General features: G+C 43.0%; 1 protein-coding gene across 3 annotated transcripts; it reads right to left on the bottom strand.

Annotated features, from left to right (window-relative positions):
* Positions 1 to 2,683: 2,683 nt before the first annotated feature.
* ZNF131 (zinc finger protein 131) lies at positions 2,684 to 19,922 on the bottom strand. 3 transcript variants are annotated; one of them, XM_080362432.1, is made up of 8 exons: positions 19,814 to 19,922; positions 16,220 to 16,358; positions 14,746 to 14,847; positions 13,787 to 13,931; positions 11,278 to 11,638; positions 10,953 to 11,175; positions 6,574 to 6,704; positions 2,684 to 4,618 (listed from the first exon to the last, which is right to left on the bottom strand). In XM_080362432.1, exons 2-8 carry the CDS (start codon positions 16,341 to 16,343, stop codon positions 3,965 to 3,967), a joined length of 1,740 nt encoding a protein of 579 aa, XP_080218558.1. In that variant the 5' UTR covers positions 16,344 to 16,358; positions 19,814 to 19,922; the 3' UTR covers positions 2,684 to 3,964. The 3 variants fall into 3 exon arrangements, with proteins under 3 accessions (XP_080218558.1, XP_080218557.1, XP_080218559.1); XM_080362431.1 differs by having other exon boundaries at positions 10,953 to 11,638; XM_080362433.1 differs by lacking the exon at positions 14,746 to 14,847 and having other exon boundaries at positions 10,953 to 11,638.
* Positions 19,923 to 21,741: the final 1,819 nt, after the last annotated feature.

Genomic DNA, 21,741 nt, shown 5'->3' on the forward strand with positions numbered 1-21,741 from the left:
CTATATGAACAGGTTATACTAGATAAGGAATAATATCGCAACCCAGAAAACACTGAAGCATGTCCTGGCTCCTTCTATGGGATTTAGTTGTTTATTTTGTACATATAACATGGGATTCCAAGGACTGAAAATATTTTGGCTTCAGATTCCAATTAGTCCCAGCACAGGAAAAGGGCCTCAGTTAAAATACAAGTGTCCCTCAAATAATCTGCATTTGAATAACGATTAAAATCCACCCACTCTGCGTAGGCCAAGTCACAATCAGAAAAATGTGGGATGTTATGCCAGTGACTTTACCAAGAAAAATAATCCCTTTTAGCCAGTGTACCTCCTCCAGGCAGAAGAACACAGATTACAGCAGCGGCAGCCAAGCGCTGCACGTCAGCGCAGGTGTGCAGCGGCGCCGGCAGGGGCTCGGAGGAAGGGCGGCTCACACGGGCGCGACGGACCCGCAGCCCCGGCAGGCACCGCAGCGCAGGCTGAGCCTCTGGCCAAGGCTGCCAGACCCGGCTGCGCCGCAAGAGCAGGTACCTGAGAGCCGGCTCCCTCCCGCTGCCTCCGCAGGGCCTCGCCGCCCCTTCCCACCGCACGGCAAACCAGCCCCGGGCCGCGGGCCTCAGCACCGACAGCCCCCATTTCCTCCTGCCAGGCTGCCCGCCATTTGCCCCCTTCCCTTCCCAGGATGGGCTTTCCTGCCCCAGCGCGCCCCTCGGCCCGCCTCGGCAACCCAGCTGACGGGGCTGGGAGCCGCGGACCTGCCGGTGAACCGCGGACCGCTCCGTGGGGCCGCGCTCCCAGCCTGTCCGGCGGGCAGCGCCCCGCAGCCCACCTGCGCCCCCAGGTGCGCTTATCCCCACGTCTGAGACCCGCACCCTGGGAGCTGCTGCCTGCACCCCCATTCCAAGCGCCGGGTCTTTTAACGGTACGAATTTTTGCCCTAAAAGGCTGCCAGCCCTCGTTTAAAGACAAGCCCCAGCAGAGATGGTTACGGACGCCAAGGCTCCTGTTAGAAGAAAAACCTGGGGAGCAGAAAGCACCAGACAGCTGCCTGAGCATCTCTCACCTTGTGTGCAAAGCTGTGGCAAAGATGTGAACGTGGCCCTGCTCACCAAGGGGTCCAGCCGTGGCTGAAGCTGAATTCGGACCAATCTGTGAGTCAGGAAAGGGCTCCAGCTTCTGCTGGACCTGCCCGAGCTGCCAGTTTGACAAGCTACAAATTATTTGTTTTCATTACAGACAGGCTGCTTTCATTTTTAAATTATTTGCTAGCAGCAAACACTATGGCTTAACAACAACGACAGAATCTAACTGCACATTTCATGACAGTCCCTGTAGGAGAGATTCTTCACACCCTTAAAAATAAGCAACCCAATTGAACATCATTATAAATATGTTCTCACTGAAAATAACACCGAGTTACAGAACTTGTGGAAGGGAGTACTATATTCTGCACCATTAACTGCAGGCAGGTCAAACAAAGGAGAGGCTGCATGATACTCCTCTAGTGACCAGTTCACACAGGATCGACATCCAATGTCAGCCTCGAAAGTCTGCAGATGAAACATGCTGTGGCTCAGGAAGACTTTTCCAGAAAAAAAATCAGCTAGTTATTTCTTATATTGCCTAAATAACTCAGCATTTCTCAAACGGTTGATCAGCTCACTTTCCTCTCCCTGCTCTACTTTCAGAAAGTTTACGGTCTCTCATTAATACCACATATAAATCTACAAGTCTACCACTAACCTCACTCTCAATTTGGTGCTCGATTTTATATTATATCCAGACACACACCTCACGGGTTTTTGTTGACTCCCACTTTTCCATTTCTCACTGCCTAAACCCCACTGCTTTAGCCGACTAGTTTCAGTTTAGAAAATTATAGGGAAGAGGGGTCTGCAAAGAGAAGGGCTCTCCAGTGGAGATGTTGCTTGAGGAGAGCCTTTCACCCGGCCCGCGGGGTAAGGAGGGGATGGCTCGCAGTCCCACCGTGCTCCCACCCAGGGCAGCACTGAGCATAATACAGCATTGTTTCCCTCCTACCAAATCAGTGATCTGTTACTGAAAATAGGAGATCAAATAGAACAAAAAAATAGCCCCAACTGTGCTTACCATAACACTGCCTTGCTACCAATGCCACCTACTGCTCAGTTTACATTGGACTTAAATGGTCTGAGTCAGCTTCATTGGTTAGAAAGACTGCCAGATTGCTCCTCTAATTCCACTGATACACACCTTGTGTCTATATGCACAAATACCTAAAAAAATACAGTTATGCAGCTAAGCAAATAGGCCTGTCCCCTCCATGTTATCAAAATACAACCTTCTTATCAGAAACTAGGTGTAAATACAATAGCCAACTTTTATTTTAATTCTTAACATTCTTTCCTCTGCACAGAATCTCATCACATATTACTTGTACCTCAAAAAACAAAAACATCATTAAAAAGAATGCCAGTTACATTAATAAAATTGTTTGAAATTTTAATTGAGATCTATTTTTTTTTTTGCAACAGTTTCTCAAATGCTATGATGAAACACAATCATTTTGAGCGAGACTAAATAAAACCACAAATCCCAGGAAACAATTCTACATTTGGAGAAAACTGAATAGAAAAGCCTGATTTTAACTAAGAGCATTAGGGAAAATCCTTGCAAAAATTCCTGCTTTCAGTTAAGGCTTTGAAAAGAAAGCTTTTCAGAAGTGTGGAGCACCTCTAATTTCAAGGCAATAATTGAGAATTAGAAGTCCTTAGCATCCTTGAACACAGAGCTAGACAATTATTTTCTAAACAAATTGAACTTTAAAGAGCTAATAATCTTATTAAAAATGAGATTGATTCTTACCACTGGCAGCTTGCCCTATAATTGCCAATCACTCAGTTGTTCTTAGTTTATTGGATGAAACAAATGATGCACCATTTCATGGTTGGTATTGTTTTATTGTCTAATATTGATTAAGTTATTTACACTTCTACTTTTCAATCCACAGTTTAGCACTCATACCTATGGCTTTTACTTTAATGTTTAGCACAACATATTTCTGTCAAGTGTCAGAACGTCATTTCAAACAAACAGGAACCCAATATCGTATAGACAAGTCTCTATGGTTAAACATATTCAATATAAAAAGTGATGATTTATAAAAGAAAAGTCTGCTGGTAGCTTTCTTCCAGCTCAGGCTTACCACAGCTTCTACTGAGCTTTTCTTATTTCAAAGCGTCCTTTTTAGAGTGCCCTGCTGCCTACATGTGAAATCTGTTTCTGTTTCCTCACTCAGCCCCCCGCCTCTACATTAAATGGAAAAAAAAAAAATCAGTAGCTGACATTTTTAAGCTAAAATATAAAGCGCTATAACATTACCTACATTGCCTTTTACTGAATTAGGTTCTTGAACACTCTAGGAACTTTGTGGAAATGTAACCAGTCAGTGTTGACAAGGCACAGGATTCTTGTGCTCTGAGGCCTCCAGCAACATTATTTTTTCCCCAGCCTGAAAGTCAGGGACCACTGTAGGATACAGCAAACAGATTGATCCGAAAATTCACAGATGCCCAACTGCCACTTAAAATAGAACTGACCAGATTTTACTGATTCTTCTGCCACAGACACCCTGCAAATCTAGAACAAGAGTTTGCCTCTAGCAAGGGCAAAAGAGCTCAAGTTACTCTTACATATAGCCAGGGTGGAGTAGCAATGACACAAGCTATTCATTTTAAAATCCTCACAAAGCTGTCCATGTCTGTGGTATTTTCTGTTCCATGGTATTACATGAATGTGAAAGTTATTTTTCACATATGTGAGAAGTTTAGTTGTATATGAAGAAAGCTAATTTTGGTCCACTTGTCCAGCTTCCTAAGGGCAGCATATTGGAAAGATAACCACTGATGGTTCACAAACCAATGTAAAAGTTAACAAAAATAATTTGGTATCTCACTCCTAAACCTGCACAGTATCATTATTTGTCCTAGTCATCCACCTTTTCATTCTGCATGTCCACTAATTGTTGAGGTTTTAAGTCTTCAGCTTGTTCATGATCTTCCTTAACTGCATGATCTACTTGATCAGGTTCTTTTACTTCTGCTTCTCCTTGATCAACACTTCCATACTGTACTTGTTCAAGGTCTGTTCCATCTACAAGTTCTGCCTGTACTTCTTCCATCTGTATTTGATTTACATGTTCAACATGTAACTGCTCCACATGAACTTCAGCACCTTGTTCAGTCTGAATGTGTTCCACTTCCAAGTAACGAATTTGCACCTGTTCTTGAAGTTCCTCCATCTGCGCACCTTTCACTTGATTGTCCTGTATGAGATCCTGATGCAGCTGTTCCACAGTAACCTGTGCAGGATCCACTTGTACCTGAATTACTGGTAGGACATGGACTTGTTCCACTTGTTCTATTATAGTCATTGATGTTACTGGTTCGTTTTCCACTGGAAGCACCTCTTCTGTCACTACTTGTTCAGAAATATTGTGCATTTCTTTGAGATGCCTTCTCAGCTCACTGCCTCGCATAAACCACAAATCACATAGGGTACAGTGGTTGGGTTTGTCACCGGTGTGTATTACCAAGTGATCTTTGAATTGATCCCAGCTGTTAAACACACTGTTACAAACCTGAAACAGAAGATACTGTATGTTAAACAGTGCCAACAGAAATATGACAAAGTATAGTGCCTATTTCAGATTACGGCCTCACATACTGTAGTTTCTTGCTACTTGGATTAAAAAAAATATATACGCTAGGAGGTGAAAGCTGAGAAGTCAGCTTCAGATGAACAGAAGACCTGGCATTTATTTATTTTTGAGAAACAATGTGCTACTTTTGAGTTGTAGACACACAGAATACATACAAAATTTATGAATCAGTACAGCATTTCAAAGTTTTCTTATTTTAACCTTACATGAAATTCACATACAGTATCATGCCCCAATAAATGTCTGGTGCTAGAGTTTTGAGTGGAAAGCTATTTATGTAATAATACTGTATAATAAAAGTGTAATACAAACTGTCCTGTTACTGAAGTTCTAGATTCAGTACTACTAGCCAACTTTTCCTTGTCAGCTTTCATTTGCTTATGGCATCATGAGGTTTACCTCGGTAGACTTCTTAAAATACTAACCTTACAGATAAACACTCAGAATTACTTAGTCGTACCTAAAAGTAATGAATATTGGTAATGCCCAAGCACATAATTCTTGCTCTGGCCACATGGAGCCTGATTCAGTACTCCAGACATAAACTGAAGAGCACCAAAAGTGCTCAACAAGGAGGCACCATTTTGCTTTCACCTCTTTGTTCACTGAGCCAAGATTTATCTACTGAACACACTATTCCATCTTAGTTCTAAGGAGAGAAAAATGCAAGAAAAATTTATCCAAGAACTGCTGTAGTTTCTGCAAGTTGAAGAAACACTAATCCACAATCACGACATCTGTGAGAGGGTGTGGTATCAATATAGAAAGCGAAACCTATGATACAAAGTTACTAGACCAAAGGATCACAAAGACAAAACAGTATGTTCCAGGAAGCTATCTGGTACAACTGTGCGTTATACAATAATTCTCACATTCAGAATAAAGTAATCTTTCAGACAAAGGTATGCTCCCAAGAATCAGCTTCAGACTAGCATTACAACTAAATGATGCAACAGCATCAGTGAAACCTCTGGTTAAATTATTTGATTAGCAATGCAAAATTAATTAATCTCTTGCAGTATTCAATGCTTTTGGTGAATAAGATCACTCTCTCTTTTGGAACAAATAAAGCCGATATCCAGTAGATTTCTTCACTACACAACCCTACTTAACCTCAAACCTCAGCCATTCTGTGAACTGAATAAGGTGAGAGCCTTAAAGGACTAGAAAGGAAGAGGAAGCGGGGGAGAGGAAAATGGAAGAAAATAAGTGTGTTTATATTTGAGACTGTTACAGCAGTGAGGCAGCAACTGGCATATAAAAATGCTACAACCAGCCTCAGCTCTTGTATTTTCTAGCTTTCCAGAGTCAGCTTTTAAATGCTAAGCAAGATTTATCTAAACAGCTTTTCAAATGTCAGTTACATATAGTTACTGACCAAGTACCATAGCTGTCCATCTACTGTATTTGTACTTGCTTAAAAGACCTTACAGATTGCCATTTTAAATTGGAATGACTTTCCAGGCAAAGTCAAGATATTTGGTATCAAACAGAAGAATAATAAAAGAGGAAATAAAATAGTACTTTGTATTTTGGACTTTATGGAAGCATGCTCACAAGCTGTAAACGCCTAGGTCAGTGCATCAATAACCTTGAAAAGGAAGTAGAAAGATCAGTAAAATGCAGATGAACAATTACACACCTGTAATAATCTCTCTGATTGTAAGAATTATGAGGCTCCATATTAATAATTCCATATTTTCAATGGAACTACTTAGACATAAGAATTTATCTGCATGTTTTAGTTTAAGGCAATCCTTATATTTAATTTAGTAAAAGTAGTTCTTGGTGATATAAGCCCCCTCTCGTTGCCTTTCCTGCTTAGTACAGGAAAGAGGTATTTAACCTCAGGCTCTGATACTTCTGCCACCCACCTGACATTCATACAGCTTTTTTCTTCCCTTTTTAGCTCCAGCTCCAGATTGACAGGCCGTCAGGTGACATTTGAGAGTGCTATTCCTAGCAAAACGTTCATGGCAGTTTGGACATTCAAATGGTTTTTCACCTGTTAAGACAGATACAAGGATTTGTAAGTGTATAAAACTAGGCAGCTCTCTGTCAGCTCTCTCTTCCTCCTCTCTCTCGTGTAGGTTGATTATATACACTGTAAAGACATCGCCAACTGAGTTATTCTAAAGCAGATAAAGACATTATATGTAAACTCAATTTACATAAATAAAAGGAAAAAAACCTCATAACCCTCATTTAGAAATAAGACAATGTAACAATTTGCAGTGCCATTTAAGATACATTTAGGTTTTTATGAAAGTTACATCACTATTCTGATGAAATAGCTTAAGAAAAAATAGCACTAATTTGTCTTTTTTCATCTGATAATATTTACAATTAAAGACCCAACATTAGTAAATATATGAAGTGACATATTAAAGAAGGAAATATTTAAATAACAGAGTTTTGTTTTCAAGAACAATAACTGCTTATGCTTGAGAGCTGATACTGAGCTCCAGAAGAGAAGCTGGCAAGGAATGACCATACAATAACAATTCATCGGTATTTAAAACAAATGAACAACACCCCTTCCTCCAAAATACAGTGAAGAGAAAGCACAGAAGAACATAAATGGGCACAAGCAAGATAAAAATTCCTTTCAGTTTGGCCACTTAACTTCCAACCTGATACCAAACACAGAAGCAAGCTAGGGACAACAGCAGGGGAGGCTGAAAGCAGGTTGGTTTTTCTTTTTAATCCAAAATAGTATATTGTTGGTACTTTCATCAAGTAGTAACAAAGAACAACTGGTGTCTCCATTTACTAATTTAATCACACACATACACACATACACAATGAAATTCAAGGAAATGAAAGCATAAAAAATTAGGAACAGGGTGCTTATTCTGAAAGTCTGATATTAATAATTCATTTGTGGAGGTGGTGACACTAACATCACTACTGAAACAGTTTAATGAACTCCAAAAGAGACTGAGACATTTCAGTGAATAACAAAAAAATCTGTACTAGCTAGTAAAAATGCCTGCATTTTCAGGAATGCAATAGTTAGTGACTACTGAGATAGAAGCCAATAAACCCATACTTTCAGAAATAAAGATATTCTGAAGTTTCTAATTAGCTTTTCAAAAGAAATGCACAAGTAGCCTATAATTTTCACTTACATACAGAAAAATCTTAAATGGTGGGAATATTCCCTTTCATGGTTACAAAATGTTATGTTTTTGGAGACTGTGTACAGGTAACGCAGAGGATGCTGAACTGCCATCAGTCTTGCAGGTCAAAAATCAAGGACTTAGCACATCCTGGCACAGTGCAAATCAACACTGTGACGTGGGCTGCACCAGTCACAGCACAGGTTGAAAACACAAAGAGCGTGCCCGCTGTCTTTTTCTCTGAGAAACACACTGGCAAACTGGGGGCTGAACTCCCCTGCTAAAGGTGACAGCTTGCTTCTCCTACCCCACTATGAGTTGAGTCGCATCTGAGTGAGATTTTACGATGAGAGAGGCTTTGGGCCTGATCTAATGATCATCTGTTTTCCCTTTATGAGAACAGATGAGATTCCATTTGCCAACCATAAGGAACTCACAGGATGGAAATTCTGACCAGAGATAATTGAATATTGTGCTGGTCCTTTATAATCCTACAGTCACGGGAAGGAGACTTCCACAAATAAATATTTTTTGACCCCCCCAAATTTGTAACAACTACCACAGTGACTTTTATTTGCTTAATATGTAAGGAATACCAGGTAATTCAGCCATAACCATAAAGCTACCATATCATCATTTAGGCTGGGTTTGGAGAGAAATAGTAAACCTAGTGGTGTGGGGTTTTTTTGTTGTTGTTGTTGTTGGTTTTATTTGTTTTTTTGTTTGTTTGTTTTTTGTTTTTTTTCCACTAAAAGCAAGCATTTATCAAATTAACTTATTGGGGTCATTTATTCAAGGTATGTAAACAGAGTCCATTTATTCACTCCTAAGGAGGATGCTATTTGCATGTTCAAAGTACTCTTTCTGTAAAACATATTTTAGGTTTACCAAGAATGGCAAAGACTATGATTAACTTCTTCTAAGAAGTTTGTATGCAAATTACTTCAGTTACAGAGTTTTCAGGCAAGGGGACAGACCAGATTAATTCAGCTGCTGGGGGCACATCACAACTCCTTTACTTGCACCTTCACTCACATGAGCACACACACGTGCTGTCCATAAAAGGGAAAAAAAAATCAAGAAGGCCTAACTTTCAGAAATATTCAGCAGTCAAAATTGCCAGTAAAATCAGAGGGAATCAAAGCTGTTCAGTGTCTCTTTCCGCTACAGGATATAAGCTTTGCAAAACATCAGGATTCGACCAGCATACTAAGAGCAGTAGCTTCATTTTAAGATTGATTTCTGTATGAGGAAATTTCTCTTCTTGTGCAAGACAAATTAGAGGTATTTAACTTGATGGATATACATAATTTAAGTGCAGCCTTTTCTCATAAAGGGGAAAACCATACTAGTTACATGAGAGTAAAACTCCCTCTTTATAAATTCTGGAGATGACTTCGTTATTACTTTCAGAGTTAAATGATATGCAAGATGTTTTTGAGGTATTTTGTGAGAGACTTGGAAGCTGCTTAGGGCACTGTATGCATGAGTGAGAAACTCCATATATCTCTTTCCTATATTTTATTGAGACAAAGATAATATCCATTGGCAATGTCAAATTCCTACATCAAAAAGAACAACCAGCATTGATAAAGTGCCAGTTTCTGCTCCAATTGCTATTTTCATGTTATTGCTGGTGTTGTGAAGAACCAGCAACAAGATCAAATACTTTGTAGGACATTTTCCCCCAGGTCTTTTAATTCCATTTTAATATTCAACCAGTGCTATACAGAATTCAGACCTTACAATCTTTTGGCTGAATGGGAGTTTTTCCACTGACCTTAGGAGACCACAGTTAAATGCTAGTATCCGTTTTGATTTTAATCTTATGGCTTTTGAAAATGCTAACCCCAAAGTAATTAAGTTCCATGCCTTACACTTGTTGTATCAATATATCTAGAAAGTATTCTGTACCTCCTGTGATATACTAAGTCACTTTGTTCCCAAAATCTTTTGTTGCAACAGCAATCAACATATTGTGATATTTGGGTTACTCTCTTAATCTGCCACAAACTTCTACCTGAAAAGTCTTTTGTTAAGTAGCTTGGTTTTGGATGGCTCATAAAGGAGAAACACTTGCTGTTTCATAGGTAACAAGGATTTGCCAAAGACTGTTTATAAACAGAACTTTTGAGGTGCTATTTGGAGTAGACTGGACACTGCCATATATACTCAGCAGTCTCATATATAGGCACCAAGAAATTAGTATTAGAAGGCTTTAACAATGATGAGATGTTGTGAAAGAACTAGGGCTGCTACCCTCCATTAAACTCTTCCTGATGACTCGTGACTGACATATTAACCAAAACCATCTGGAAGATCAGGACCACATTATTTTACATTCATCTGTATAATGATCAGTACCTGTTCAGATAGTAGACTTTTCAGTGAGATGACAAAGTAGCATCTTAACCTCCCATAATATAAAGAGCAAAGAAGTAGCACAAACCACTTTGTACTCAAAAGATGCTATCCAGATTTCAGAGAGACAGATTTCACAGTAAAAAAAAAAAAAAAAAAAGCATACTATAGTCACTAGAAACGTTTTGCCGTTTTAATTAACAAAGAAAAAGTCATAGATGAGATCAAGAGCAAGGATGAAACTTTCAAAACAAGATGATACAAGGGAACTTTTAGGGAGTGTTTTATGCCTAATGCATTAAAAGGCATTTGCTCGGAAGTTTCGTTAGACAAAGCCCTCTAAACTGTATTCCGTTGAGAAGCTCACAGCTGAGGCTGTATTTCAACAGAAACATTTGCTAGTGGAACAGTGAAAATAAAAGCAGCTCCTCAGTTTAGTACTTTTGAGGAAGGAAACATGCCTTAAGATTTTGAAAAAATCTTTAAGATTTAAGACACTTCAGAGAGAAGCTTCATTCCATTCATGCTTTCTGGTTTTAGGTGCCTATTTGTAACCCTGTCAATCCCTGAAAAGTTTACATCAATGGAAAGCAAAACAAATGAACAAACAAAAAGACAAACCAGCACTTCAGTAGTAAGTAGAAGCAAAGTATTTCTAGCACTGAGGACTCATGCATTCTCTTCAGCATATTCTCTTTTTCCCCAAAACATGCAAAAACCCAAAATGCTAGAGCGAAGCCACAAGGACAGGACTACCGCAGTGCTCTTACCTGTGTGCTTCCGGAGGTGCTCTTTAAAATGTCCAAAGTGATCAAACTGCTTTTCACAGTACTGGCATATATGTATTTTTTTACCAGGTCTTTGCTTCTTGCTGGCACCACCTTCATCGAGGTGGTAACAGGTGAGGTGCTGTTTCAAAGCACTTTCTCGTAGGTACCTTTTATTGCATATGTCACACTTGTAACTCTCAGTAGAATGTGTTTTCATGTGTTCCTTAAAATGGTAAAACAATTTAAACGAACGGTTACATATCTCACAGTGGAATAAATTGTTCATGTGTGACAGCTGAAGTTCCACAATTTCAATACCTTCTACCTGTTTGCACGAGGGATCAGTTGCACTATCACCTTCTTGGATCTGGCATTTTCTCTCTCCCTGACGATACTTGCTGGTGATGTCTGCCAGAAGAGCCAGAGCAGATTCATCTGATGTACCCGTTGTCTGGATGTACTTTATGGATTGCTCTGCAGAAGCTACTTCTTCAAGTATTTCAATGCTGTCATCTTCCACTTCAATTGTCCCTTCAGCAATCTCAACCTCAATTTCAACAGGCTCTGATTCTGCAGATGGCAGTGTTTCTGTGATAACATTAGAGGTTTCAGCTATCTTCCTCTTTTTTGGTTTATTTTTACCTTGTGCTTGATTTGATTCTAAAGTTGATGAATTTTCTTTGTTCCTGCAAAATATTTGCATAAGCATGGTTAAGATCCATAAGCACTGACATAACAATTCCAGCCCAATACTGAGCTTCTGCATCCAACACTCTCTAGCTGTTTCTCAAAGAAGCTGAACAATGAATAACCATATAATCTGTGTGCCTCTCAAAAGCTAATTTGTCCTTAATCTATACTCCTCAGAGCTGTAAAACAGCATGGTTAAACCTGTAGAGCCTTTGACATAAGGCTACTAAAGTGTTTTAAGTAGCTCTGCTTGAATGATAAAAAGCACCTGTCAGGAAAAAAGGCCACTTAACCTGATGACATACATTTATCTAAGAAACTTGTGAAATTCTGTACTTGGAAAGAAAACTTCCCCATAAGAATGAGTTCTTTGGCCTGCATATTCAGAAATAAGGTTCAAGTCCTTCCTACACTAGTCACCTTTTAAGCTCTGGAATGTCTGCAGTTGCCTGCAGTGCTTAGAGTTTATTAGAAAACACTACATCTGTGAAGTCACACAAGGATTATTAGAACATCTCATACTTTAGGAAAGCAGACAGCCAACACCTGAGGTAAAAATAAAAACCACTGGGACATGGAAGGAGTATTTTAGTTCAATTTTCTGGGCTTAAACACAAACCCCAGCTCTGCTTTGTCCTGCCTGCATCATACACTCACAACCCATTTCCTCCAAGATGTCAGGGATAGCATGCCATCTCAAACACAGACAGAGCTGAGTAGGACGATGCTTTCCAGTCATACCCTCAAGATCATCCACAGCACTCATATGCTGGAAGTTTTCCTACTGATTATCACTTTCAAAAATGAGTGGCTATGTTCCCCTCAAATCAGACTGACACCCCTCAAGTCAAGCTGACAAGAGTAAGATGTGCTTTTACCTTCCTCTGCAGCCCGATTAATCCCTTAATGTAACCTGTTCCCTACCACTTTCATGTTTTCTAGTAACAGGAGACATAAGGCTTCACCCAGTATCTGTAAGTTAATGGCTAATGATCTAATGCAGGATACAGCATATCAAATGTTACCTTACTCTATTGAGACACAGGAAGATGGAGCAGCTAAACTCACAGTTTCCTCTAGCCTGGATTTCTGACATCTAGAAGGTGACAGTTACTTTGCATATTGCTGCAAGGATCTCCAAGATCATGTACCAGAAGACTTTGACCGCATTGTGTGAAACTTTAAATTCGGATACACACATACAATACAACTGCACATTAAGGAATAACAGCTGATATTTTCTTTCTAGCCTAGATCATACGATGTTCAACTTTTTGATGCACTATACAAATATTTAGTTCTATAACCATCTCCACTTGAGCTGAAGTTTCTGAAACCTGCCCCTTTCAGTCAAAGCTCTGACTGGGCAATGTATCATAATTCTTCCCCCTCTTACTGTGGAGGAGAAAACAAGAGACTGACAGTGGTACTCAAGCTTGTCTTTCTGATCAAAACCAAATAAACCCTCCCACCAAAAAATCCTTTCAAAAACATATGAACAATGGAAATAACTCCAAGAATAGACTGGCTTGTGTGTGCGTTTGTTAAGCAAAACATTTGTTTCCTTGTAACGTGAGAATTATGGTGTTTACTGGTGATGCATAACCAACAAACTGCATAACATCATGCAACAGTGGTAAATAACTTCAGGCTGAAGAGTTTAGCTTGATGGGTGGATGTGAATCCTAATTCAACAGTTCTACCAATCTACACTGACTCAAAGTGATATAAATTAGAGCATACTTTTTTAATTTCAAGTTTCTTTTCAATTTCTTAAGCAGAAAACTAAGGTCTGCTCTTTTTTACCTTCACATTATCACCATACACCCAGCTGTCAATTAGGTGTGGGCAGTCTGCAGAGACCTGGTATTAGTTACCAGAAACTCTCAGCCCTACACTGTCTGCAACATTTACTACCTATGTCACTTGCCATCGAGGTACAGCCTGAAGTGTGTGACACTCATTTTTTAGCCTGCATAATTCTGACCTATATCTTACAGTAGAAGAGTATATGGTGCCACATAAATTTAGGAGGTTCCAGGATAAGGAACAGCACTGAAAAATACAGGGAGCCAGCTCTTATAAAAAGATTCTTGTGACTCTGCCTTACAGCATTGGGAAGAAAAAGAGGCCTGTGTGCTTACCTGATTTCAAGTGCTTTGATTGCTTCTAACATCTGTAGGTACTCAGCTGCTTTCCAAACATCATTTGCTTCTTCCTCACCTTGGACCATTAGTTTTGCTGTATAGGTGAACTCAATTAGATGACGAAATGCCATGTTACTTACACCTGTATACAGGCAACAAAAAGAGCATTTCCTTTTAGCAGTTTCTCAGTCTCACCTGTCTGATGAATCTTGTGTACTTGCCTGCACACCATTTTGCTCACAGTACTGTAGCTGCCAGTTTCAAAAACACAACACCCTTAGAAGACTCATGTTGAAATAAAAAGTCTGCTATAGAAACATATGAATCTGGAACAATTTCAGCTATGCCATGACAAAGATAAAAGGAAGGATAAGATGGACAAAAAGCTGTTTGAATAATAAAAAGTATAGATTTAAACATAAAAATATGATCTCTTTCTCAAGAGACCTTGGAGCAGCAAGTTACTGGAGGCTGAAATATTGCTCCAGTAATTTGCTCCCTGGCCATGCTGTTCTTGCATCCCAGCCAAGGCATCTGCTGTTGGCCATCACTGGCAGCCTTTTTCATCTGACTAGAATGGCTGTCATCAGGGAAAAGACTGCATGTCACACTGCAAGTCCTAAAAACATACAGGGTCTGCCTGACCTCCGTTAGTCATGTGTTGAGTGGAAGATTAAAAAAAAAGAGAAACGAAAAAGGAAAAACCCACCCATAGAACCTCAAACTTTCTTTTCCAAGAAAACTATTTCAACATGCCCCCCCCGCCTTTTTTTTGGGGGGGGGGGAGAAGTTTTTTTTCCAGTGATGGTAGCTGCCTCAGAACAACTCAAGAGCTGCGATCCAGAACACTACATGACATGAACAAGTATGTATGTAAGCCCGTAGCAAGGATAATCCATTCATGTTCAGCTTGGGGACACAACTCTGAAGCTTTTTATTTGCACAACTCAGATTACCTTCAATCTCCACCAAAGGTTCCTGAGTGAAATCTTGGAAGAATTTATAGAAGAACTGGCTACAGGCAGCAAGAACAGCCTTATGAGCTTTGAAATGGTGACCTACAATGAGAGACAAAAATTTTGGTTTAGGATAACACCTTCCTCACTCATAGTGTAGAAGAAGTGCAGATGCAGAACAGAGACCACCCAGTGTACTAATCTATTCCAGCAGCATAGAGACATTTAGTATGCCTTCTTGTAATGTTGAATACTACTGCAACTAGCCTGTCCCATCTCACACAGACCCTTGTTGACATCACTGACCTTGCTGAAGCTCTGCAACTCAATTAGCTGGAGGACTCGCTCCAGTGTTTCTCTTTTCAGATTTAAGCTGTGCAAAATTCCAAGGCGAACCCTCTCCTTTCTTGGCCTCAGCTCTCTGATTTTACCCAGATTCTGTTTGTTTTTTGCTGCTCTTACAGACTGATGTATTTTATCACCACTTCTGACAGCATAACTGCAGAACAGCAGCAGTTGTGCTGGTTTGCTCCTGTTTTCCAGACTCCTTACTCCCTATCACTGTGTTGCGCTCTCCCTGGCACAGGCATGAACATTCATAAGGCTCCAAGGGACAGAGACAGGAGAAGTAACAGGGATCAGAACTACACAGCTGCTGCACACAAAAACATTCAGGATAAGTTTTGTGCAAGCGCTGCCAATGAAACTCTGACAATTCCTGAAGAGTAACTTTTATTTCGTTTGCTTACTTTTTTTCTAATCAAGACTCTGGAGGACCTTTTTACTTCAAAAGAGTTCTTGCTATCCTTTTAAAGATCAGGTGTTACTCCTTTAGCTAAATCTGCCCTGGTAGATACTGCCTATCTTCCTTGAAGTCCTCATCTGTTCTAAGACCTGTTTGGGATGAAAAGCAATCTTAGGTTATCAATCAGACACCACCTTTTCTAAGGTGATAATAAGGACTTATACCTATGTCAGCCTTTTAAACTAATACTTATGTCCATAGAACACACACAGAAAAGTGAGTGCTTCTACCCTATTATAGCCTATAGTAGGCAGGTAGCAGAGAAGAAAGAAATAAATCTTATTTCAAGATTTTTTTTTCTAAACACAATATTTGTACAAGTTCTCTGAATGCAAACAGTCAGCTCAAGTTAGAGAGAAATATTTTAACAATGTTTCAGAAACCCTTGGGCAACATGTTAAATATAGCACAGCAGTTTCAGACTGGGCTTCTAACTAAAAATATTTAGACCATTGTTTGAAAAGCAGAAGCAAAATTATTAGTCACTGCTGAAGACTCTGTTCACCCTGAGATTTTAAATGAAACTCTGCATGCAGCTTGCACACCGGTACAGAACCAAGAATGTGTCAGCAGCCTGGTTTGACAGCTGACCTGTGACAAGACCAACAGCTTCCCAGCACAGCTTTCAGAATTCTCTGCATAACAACTGGTTCTTAGGCCTGTACGTACCATCGACAATCAGAGTGATATCTGTAAACTGGTCCTGCTCACGTTGTTCATTCAGTCTATCCAAAATAACTTTATAGTGCTCAGGGAATTCTTGGATACATTCCATCGTTTCTTCGGCTTCCATGGCAAAAGGACTAGACTGCAAAAGATGTGGTATGAGCGTAAGGATAATGTACCACTCAGTAAATACTATGCACAGTTAGGTTAGTATACAAACATGAACTAACTTGCATTTTTCAGGGACTATAAAATAAATGGAAACCCTAAACTGTCTTGGTAACAGGTTTACCTGATTTTAGCTGACAGGTAGGAAATAGTAGGGTTAATGATGCAGAATATTGCCTTATTTATACACATAACAGACAAAGTAGTAAGTGTATTTATTTATTCCACAGATTCAGCAGGGACCTACCTCCCTCAAAGTAAATATTGCAGTGATGTAGCATCTCCACAGCTAACTATTCAACACCACTACAGCAGCATAATGTCAGAATCTTTATATAGTTACTTCTCACTATTCTACCAATTCACTTGGTGGAACAACACTTCTTAAAATGTTCATATTAAAGTCACATTTTGCAGCTAGTGAACACAAGATGTTTGCATCCTTTAAATAAGGTTGTAATAAAGCAGCATTTTTCAGCTTCTGAGTATATGGGAGTTGCCAGAGATTTCATGTGCTGTCACACCCAAGAGCAAAGAGCATCTTATTAATCCAGCCTACTTACACTCCTCCCCATGCAAAGCGAAATATTCTTAGCCAGCGTTTTGAAAGAGACACGTATTCTCGTAATCTGATGGCTCTTCCTCCCTTACTAATACAATAACCATAGCTGGGGATGGGAGCTGCACAGGTTCTCAGACCTGAAGTGGTTTAGCAGAACTCTGTGCCTGTGGACAAGACGCAGGTTTTAGTCTGCTGCTTATGCAAAAGAACCTCTTGAGAGAGTCCAGGTGCTTCAATGAAAACATTTCACAAACTAACTCCAGGCAAAATGACTTCAGATCTGTGAGGCATCACCCATCTTCAATTCCCACACTCACATGGCTCACATTGAGAATGCCACAGAAAAAGCAAAGACATTTCAAAATCACATTAGAACAGAAACTTTCTTTTCAGAGTCTAACTCACTTTGAAGAACACGTGTCTTCTAACTAGGCCTGACTGTCCTAAAGGCATTTATTACATACTTTTCACTATACAGTTAGTATGGACAAAACGAAGAAAGTCAGGAGAGCAGCTGGTATCAAACCAACCATTATTAAAGAGCTGGACATTTCTGGTGTGGCAATGAAGCATTTTTCTTCAGTGCTAGAAGAAACTAGAGAGCAGGTGCTTCCTGACTGCTGGTGTAGGTATTTTTGTATGTGATTGGAATGGGAAGGCCCTGAGTGCAAAACTGTTCCTTACATGTACTGATCACATCTGAGCTGATGCTGTCACACTTGCAGACTCCTCTTGTGTGTAAATTCTAACTCACAAACACAGGTGTATGGGCTTGAGTAGACACAGAGAGGAGAATTACCCAGTTATGGTAAGACAAAGTTATCTTCTTATGACTAGAAGACAAGAAGTAAATGAAATTGTGGAATTCCTGTTTTCACCACAAAACACTTTATTGCATCTCAGAAAAACTGGCCCACACAGAAGTCATTTTGCCAAGTGCATTAAAAAAAGAAAAAAAAAAAATAGAGCAGAAGCAACTGCTTATGGAAGTCCAGCTCTACCTGCCATTACTGCTTTGCCAAGCAGACACTGAAATACCCATCAGGGTCTTCAAGGGGACAGAGGAGATCGGCCTGTGAGGGCGAGTGGCAAGGTGTGGTGTGAGGGAGCAGATTCTGCTGCTGCTGTCATTGCATTTCATCTGTAATGATGGGTCTAAGACAGAGAAGCAACAGCTCCTGCTTCTCTTCCATTATCTGGTATTCTACATAAAGTCTCATGGGAGAAGCTGTCAGCTATTTACTTCACTGTTTGATTCTTCTTGGGCATTTTTGACACATTATAAAAGGATAAGATGACTTGCAGTTAGAAGCATAATTCCTTAAAAGTTACAACAAACAAAGTTTTGACCACCAGCTCTCATGATTTCCACCTACCCATATGTAATTTACTTCCAAATTCAATGTTTCTAGGGATATCTTACAAAAAAAAAAAAAAAACAAACCCTCAAAACAATAGTGTAACCTCCCCCTACCCAATCTAAGATTTTTTTTTTAAGTTTGTCTTTCTCAGAACACTTAAACGTGAATAAGAAAACATACAACTTATGATGGTTAGTTTATTGCCATGAATTAACACAGAACTAGTAAAAATTGTGAATTTACTGTGTATCTAAATGCAGTTGCAGCATTCATTGGGTATTCTTATTTTAAAAAGTCAGCGATATTGCAGAAAAAAACCTCCAACAGAACAGCATCCATTTGATAAGAGCATGACTTCTTTGGAGGAAGAAGTGAAAAGTAGACAAGGAAACTGAGAAGCCATGGAGGGCAGACAGAAGTGATCCAAATTGCCACTTATGAGGAGCCCCATAGAAGAGTAACAGAAACCGGACTCTTTCAGTTGTTTACCTTGATTTTATTGAAAGATGCTGTAAACTACAAACCTAACCTTATTGTTTCATAACACTGGATGCATCTTACATGATGTGCATATGATTTGCAAATGTTTTTATATACTTCAATAAAGCCAGCTTATTACTATCCTCCTGGACTACAAGCAGCACTCTGTACTTTAGGAAGCAGACATGTGGTTTCTTTGCCCACAGGGGTCACACAGGAACGCAGGCAGACAGAGCAGCGTCACAGGGCCTCCGACAACCCAGAAGAGCTGCCGAAGCACCCACCAAGCCGCCGCCATGTCGCTGTGGCCACCGCAGGAAAGAGGAATCTGGGGGGTGTCTGGCGGGCAACAGTGGCTACACAGAACCGAGCGCTTATCGTGCGCTTTGCTGATTATTTTTCCTCAAAATGACCAGCGGCAGTGCCAGGCCGCCAGCCCGCCGCTCGGCCCCTCAGACACGGAACGGAACGGGCCCCGCTCCCGCCGCACCGCGAGGCCGCCAGGGGGCGCCCAGCCCCCCCCCGCCCCGGCGCGCTCCCGCAGGCCCCGCCCCCGCCGGAACAGCAGGGCCTCGGCCTCAGCCCTGCGCCCCGCGGCCAGCGCTGCCACCGCGCCACAGCCGCAGCCTCATCGGCGGACGCCGATGGCAGTCAGCGCGACCCCCGCCAATCGTAAGGCGGTGGAAGAGCCCGCCCTAGCCGGAGGAGCCAATAAGCGCCCGCCGAGTCCCAGGAGCGGGAGAAGGCGGAAGGCCTAACCAGCGCCGAGTGCCCGCCAGGCACGGGCGCTCTCAGGGCGTTGCACGCGGCCATCGGCGGGTGCGCGTGTCCCACCGGGGGCACCCCTGGGAGGCGACCAGGCCGGCGTCTCCCCGAGCCATGCGCTTGAGAGCGCCGCCGCCTCGTTAGTGCTTATTACGTCATCAAAGCGCGCATTAAATCGATCCCTTTTCAATTCCCGGCCGGGTCGCGCCCCGGCGGCGCGACGCCCCGCGGGGTGGGAAGGCGGTTCCGCCAGGTACTCACCGCGCGCAGCCCCTCGCCCCGCCGCGCCCGCTCCGCCGGTACCGCTTCCTGCTCCCCCGCACGCTGGAAAGCGGGGCGGCCGTCGGCCAATCGCGACTCGCATTCCCGGCCTGCACCGCGCGGAGGAAGTGACGGCCGATCACCTTTCACACGACAGGGCGCGCAGGCGGCGGAGGGGCGGGGGCTCGGCTGCGCGGTGCTTTCTGGGAGTTGTAGTCTCGCCGCGTGTGTCAGCACCGCGCAGCCGCAGAGCGGCCGGCGGGAGTGGGCGGTGACGCCGTAGGGAGCCGCTGCCGCGGGAGGGCCTGGCAGGGCCGGGGGCGGGGGGCCGGGGGCGGGGGGCCGGGGGCGGGGGGCCGGGGGCGGGGGGCCGGGGGCGGGGCCGGGGCGGACCGGACCCCCGCGGTGCCGCGCAGGCGCGGGTGGTGGTCGGTTGAGGCCGGGCTGCTGCGGGAAGCGGCACCTCCAGCGGTCGCTTGGTGCCGCCCCTGCCCGGAGCAGTGCCGGGAGCCCCGGCCGCCGCCCCGCCCGGCGGGAGGCTTGGCGGTGGGAGGCTTGGCGGTGGGAGCGGCTGTCGCGGCCGGTTGGCGCCCGGCGGAGGGCGGTGTTGCGGCGGCCTCGGCTGTTCCTGGCTCCTGGCTGTGACCGGCGAGTGCAATTAAATCCACCACTGAGATAAGGTGAAACTCCGTGGTTTTGCAGAGAGCTCGGGCCGGCCCGGGGAACCGGCTTTTGTGGGCGCCGATCAGACGGACAGACACACAGACACACGGGGGCGGTCGGTGCCGGGGGACAGGCGCGCTGTGCTGGTGTTGCCGCGTTCAGTGCAGGTGACTCTGCCCGGTGCGATCCAGCAGAACATCCCGGCGGCCGGGCAGCGACCGCCCCGCGCCCCCCGGACACCACCCGGCGCTCAGGGGATGCGCTTCAGCTCCCCGCGCCAAACCAGCCCCCCTGCCTCACACAGACACTTCCACCCGGGGCACGCACACCGCGGCGTTCTCCTTTTATTGGTTAAACCGGGTGGTACTTGAGTGTCGTGGTCACAGAATCAGAGAATGTCAGGAATTGGAAGGGACCTCGAAAGATCAGCCAGTCCAATCCCCCTGCTGGAGCAGGAACACCCAGATGAGGTTACACAGGAAGGTGTCCAGGTGAGTTTTTAATGTCTCCAGAGAAGGAGACTCCACAACCTCCCTGGGCAGCCTGTTTTAGTGTCTGTTGCTCTCACCATGAACAAGTTTTTTCTCAAATTTAAGTGGAACCTCTTGTGTTCCAGTTTGTACCCATTGCCCCTTGTCTTATTATTGGTTGTCACCGAGAAGAGCCTGGCTCCATCTTCGTGACACTCTTCACATATTTATAAACATTAATGATGTCACCCCTCAGTCTCCTCCAAGCTGAAGAGAGCCAGCTCCCTCAGCCTTTCCTCATAAGGGAGATGCTCCACTCCCTTCATCATCTTCGTTGCTCTGTGCTGGACCCTCTCCAGCAGTTCCCTGTCCTTCTGGAACTGAGGGGCCCAGAACTGGACACAATATTCCAGATGGGGTCTCACCAGGGCAGAGTAGAGGGGAAGGAGAACCTCTCTCAGCCTACTAACCACCCCTCTTCTAATACACTCCAGGATGCCATTGGCCTTCCTGGCCACAAGGGCACAGTGCTGGCTCATGGTCATCCTGCTGTCCACCAGGACCCACAGGTCCCTTTCCCCTATGCTGCTTTCCAACAGGTCATTCCTCAACTTATACTGGAACCTGGGGTTGTTCCTACCCAGATGCAAGACTCTGTGCTTGCCCTTGTTATATTTCATTAAATTTTTCCCTGCCCAACTCTCCAGCCTGTCCAGGTCTCTCTGGATGGCAGAACAGCCTTTTAGCGTGTCAGCCACTTCTCCCAATGGTGTCCGAAGCTGTGCTGAAATGCTG

This window comes from Nesoenas mayeri, assembly GCF_963082525.1.
Source record: "Nesoenas mayeri genome assembly, chromosome: Z".
In the NCBI taxonomy this organism is placed as follows: Eukaryota; Metazoa; Chordata; class Aves; order Columbiformes; family Columbidae; genus Nesoenas; species Nesoenas mayeri.

Coding starts and splice junctions, on each gene's coding strand:
- ZNF131 (XM_080362431.1), bottom strand. CDS start 16,343: ATGGAAGCCGAAGAAACGATGGAATGTATCCAAGAATTCCCTGAGCAC. Junction 14,848..16,219: donor TATCACTCTGATTGTCGATG/GTACGTACAGGC, acceptor CTCTCATTGTAG/GTCACCATTTCAAAGCTCAT. Junction 6,705..10,952: donor GCACCTCCGGAAGCACACAG/GTAAGAGCACTG, acceptor CTGTCTTAACAG/GTGAAAAACCATTTGAATGT.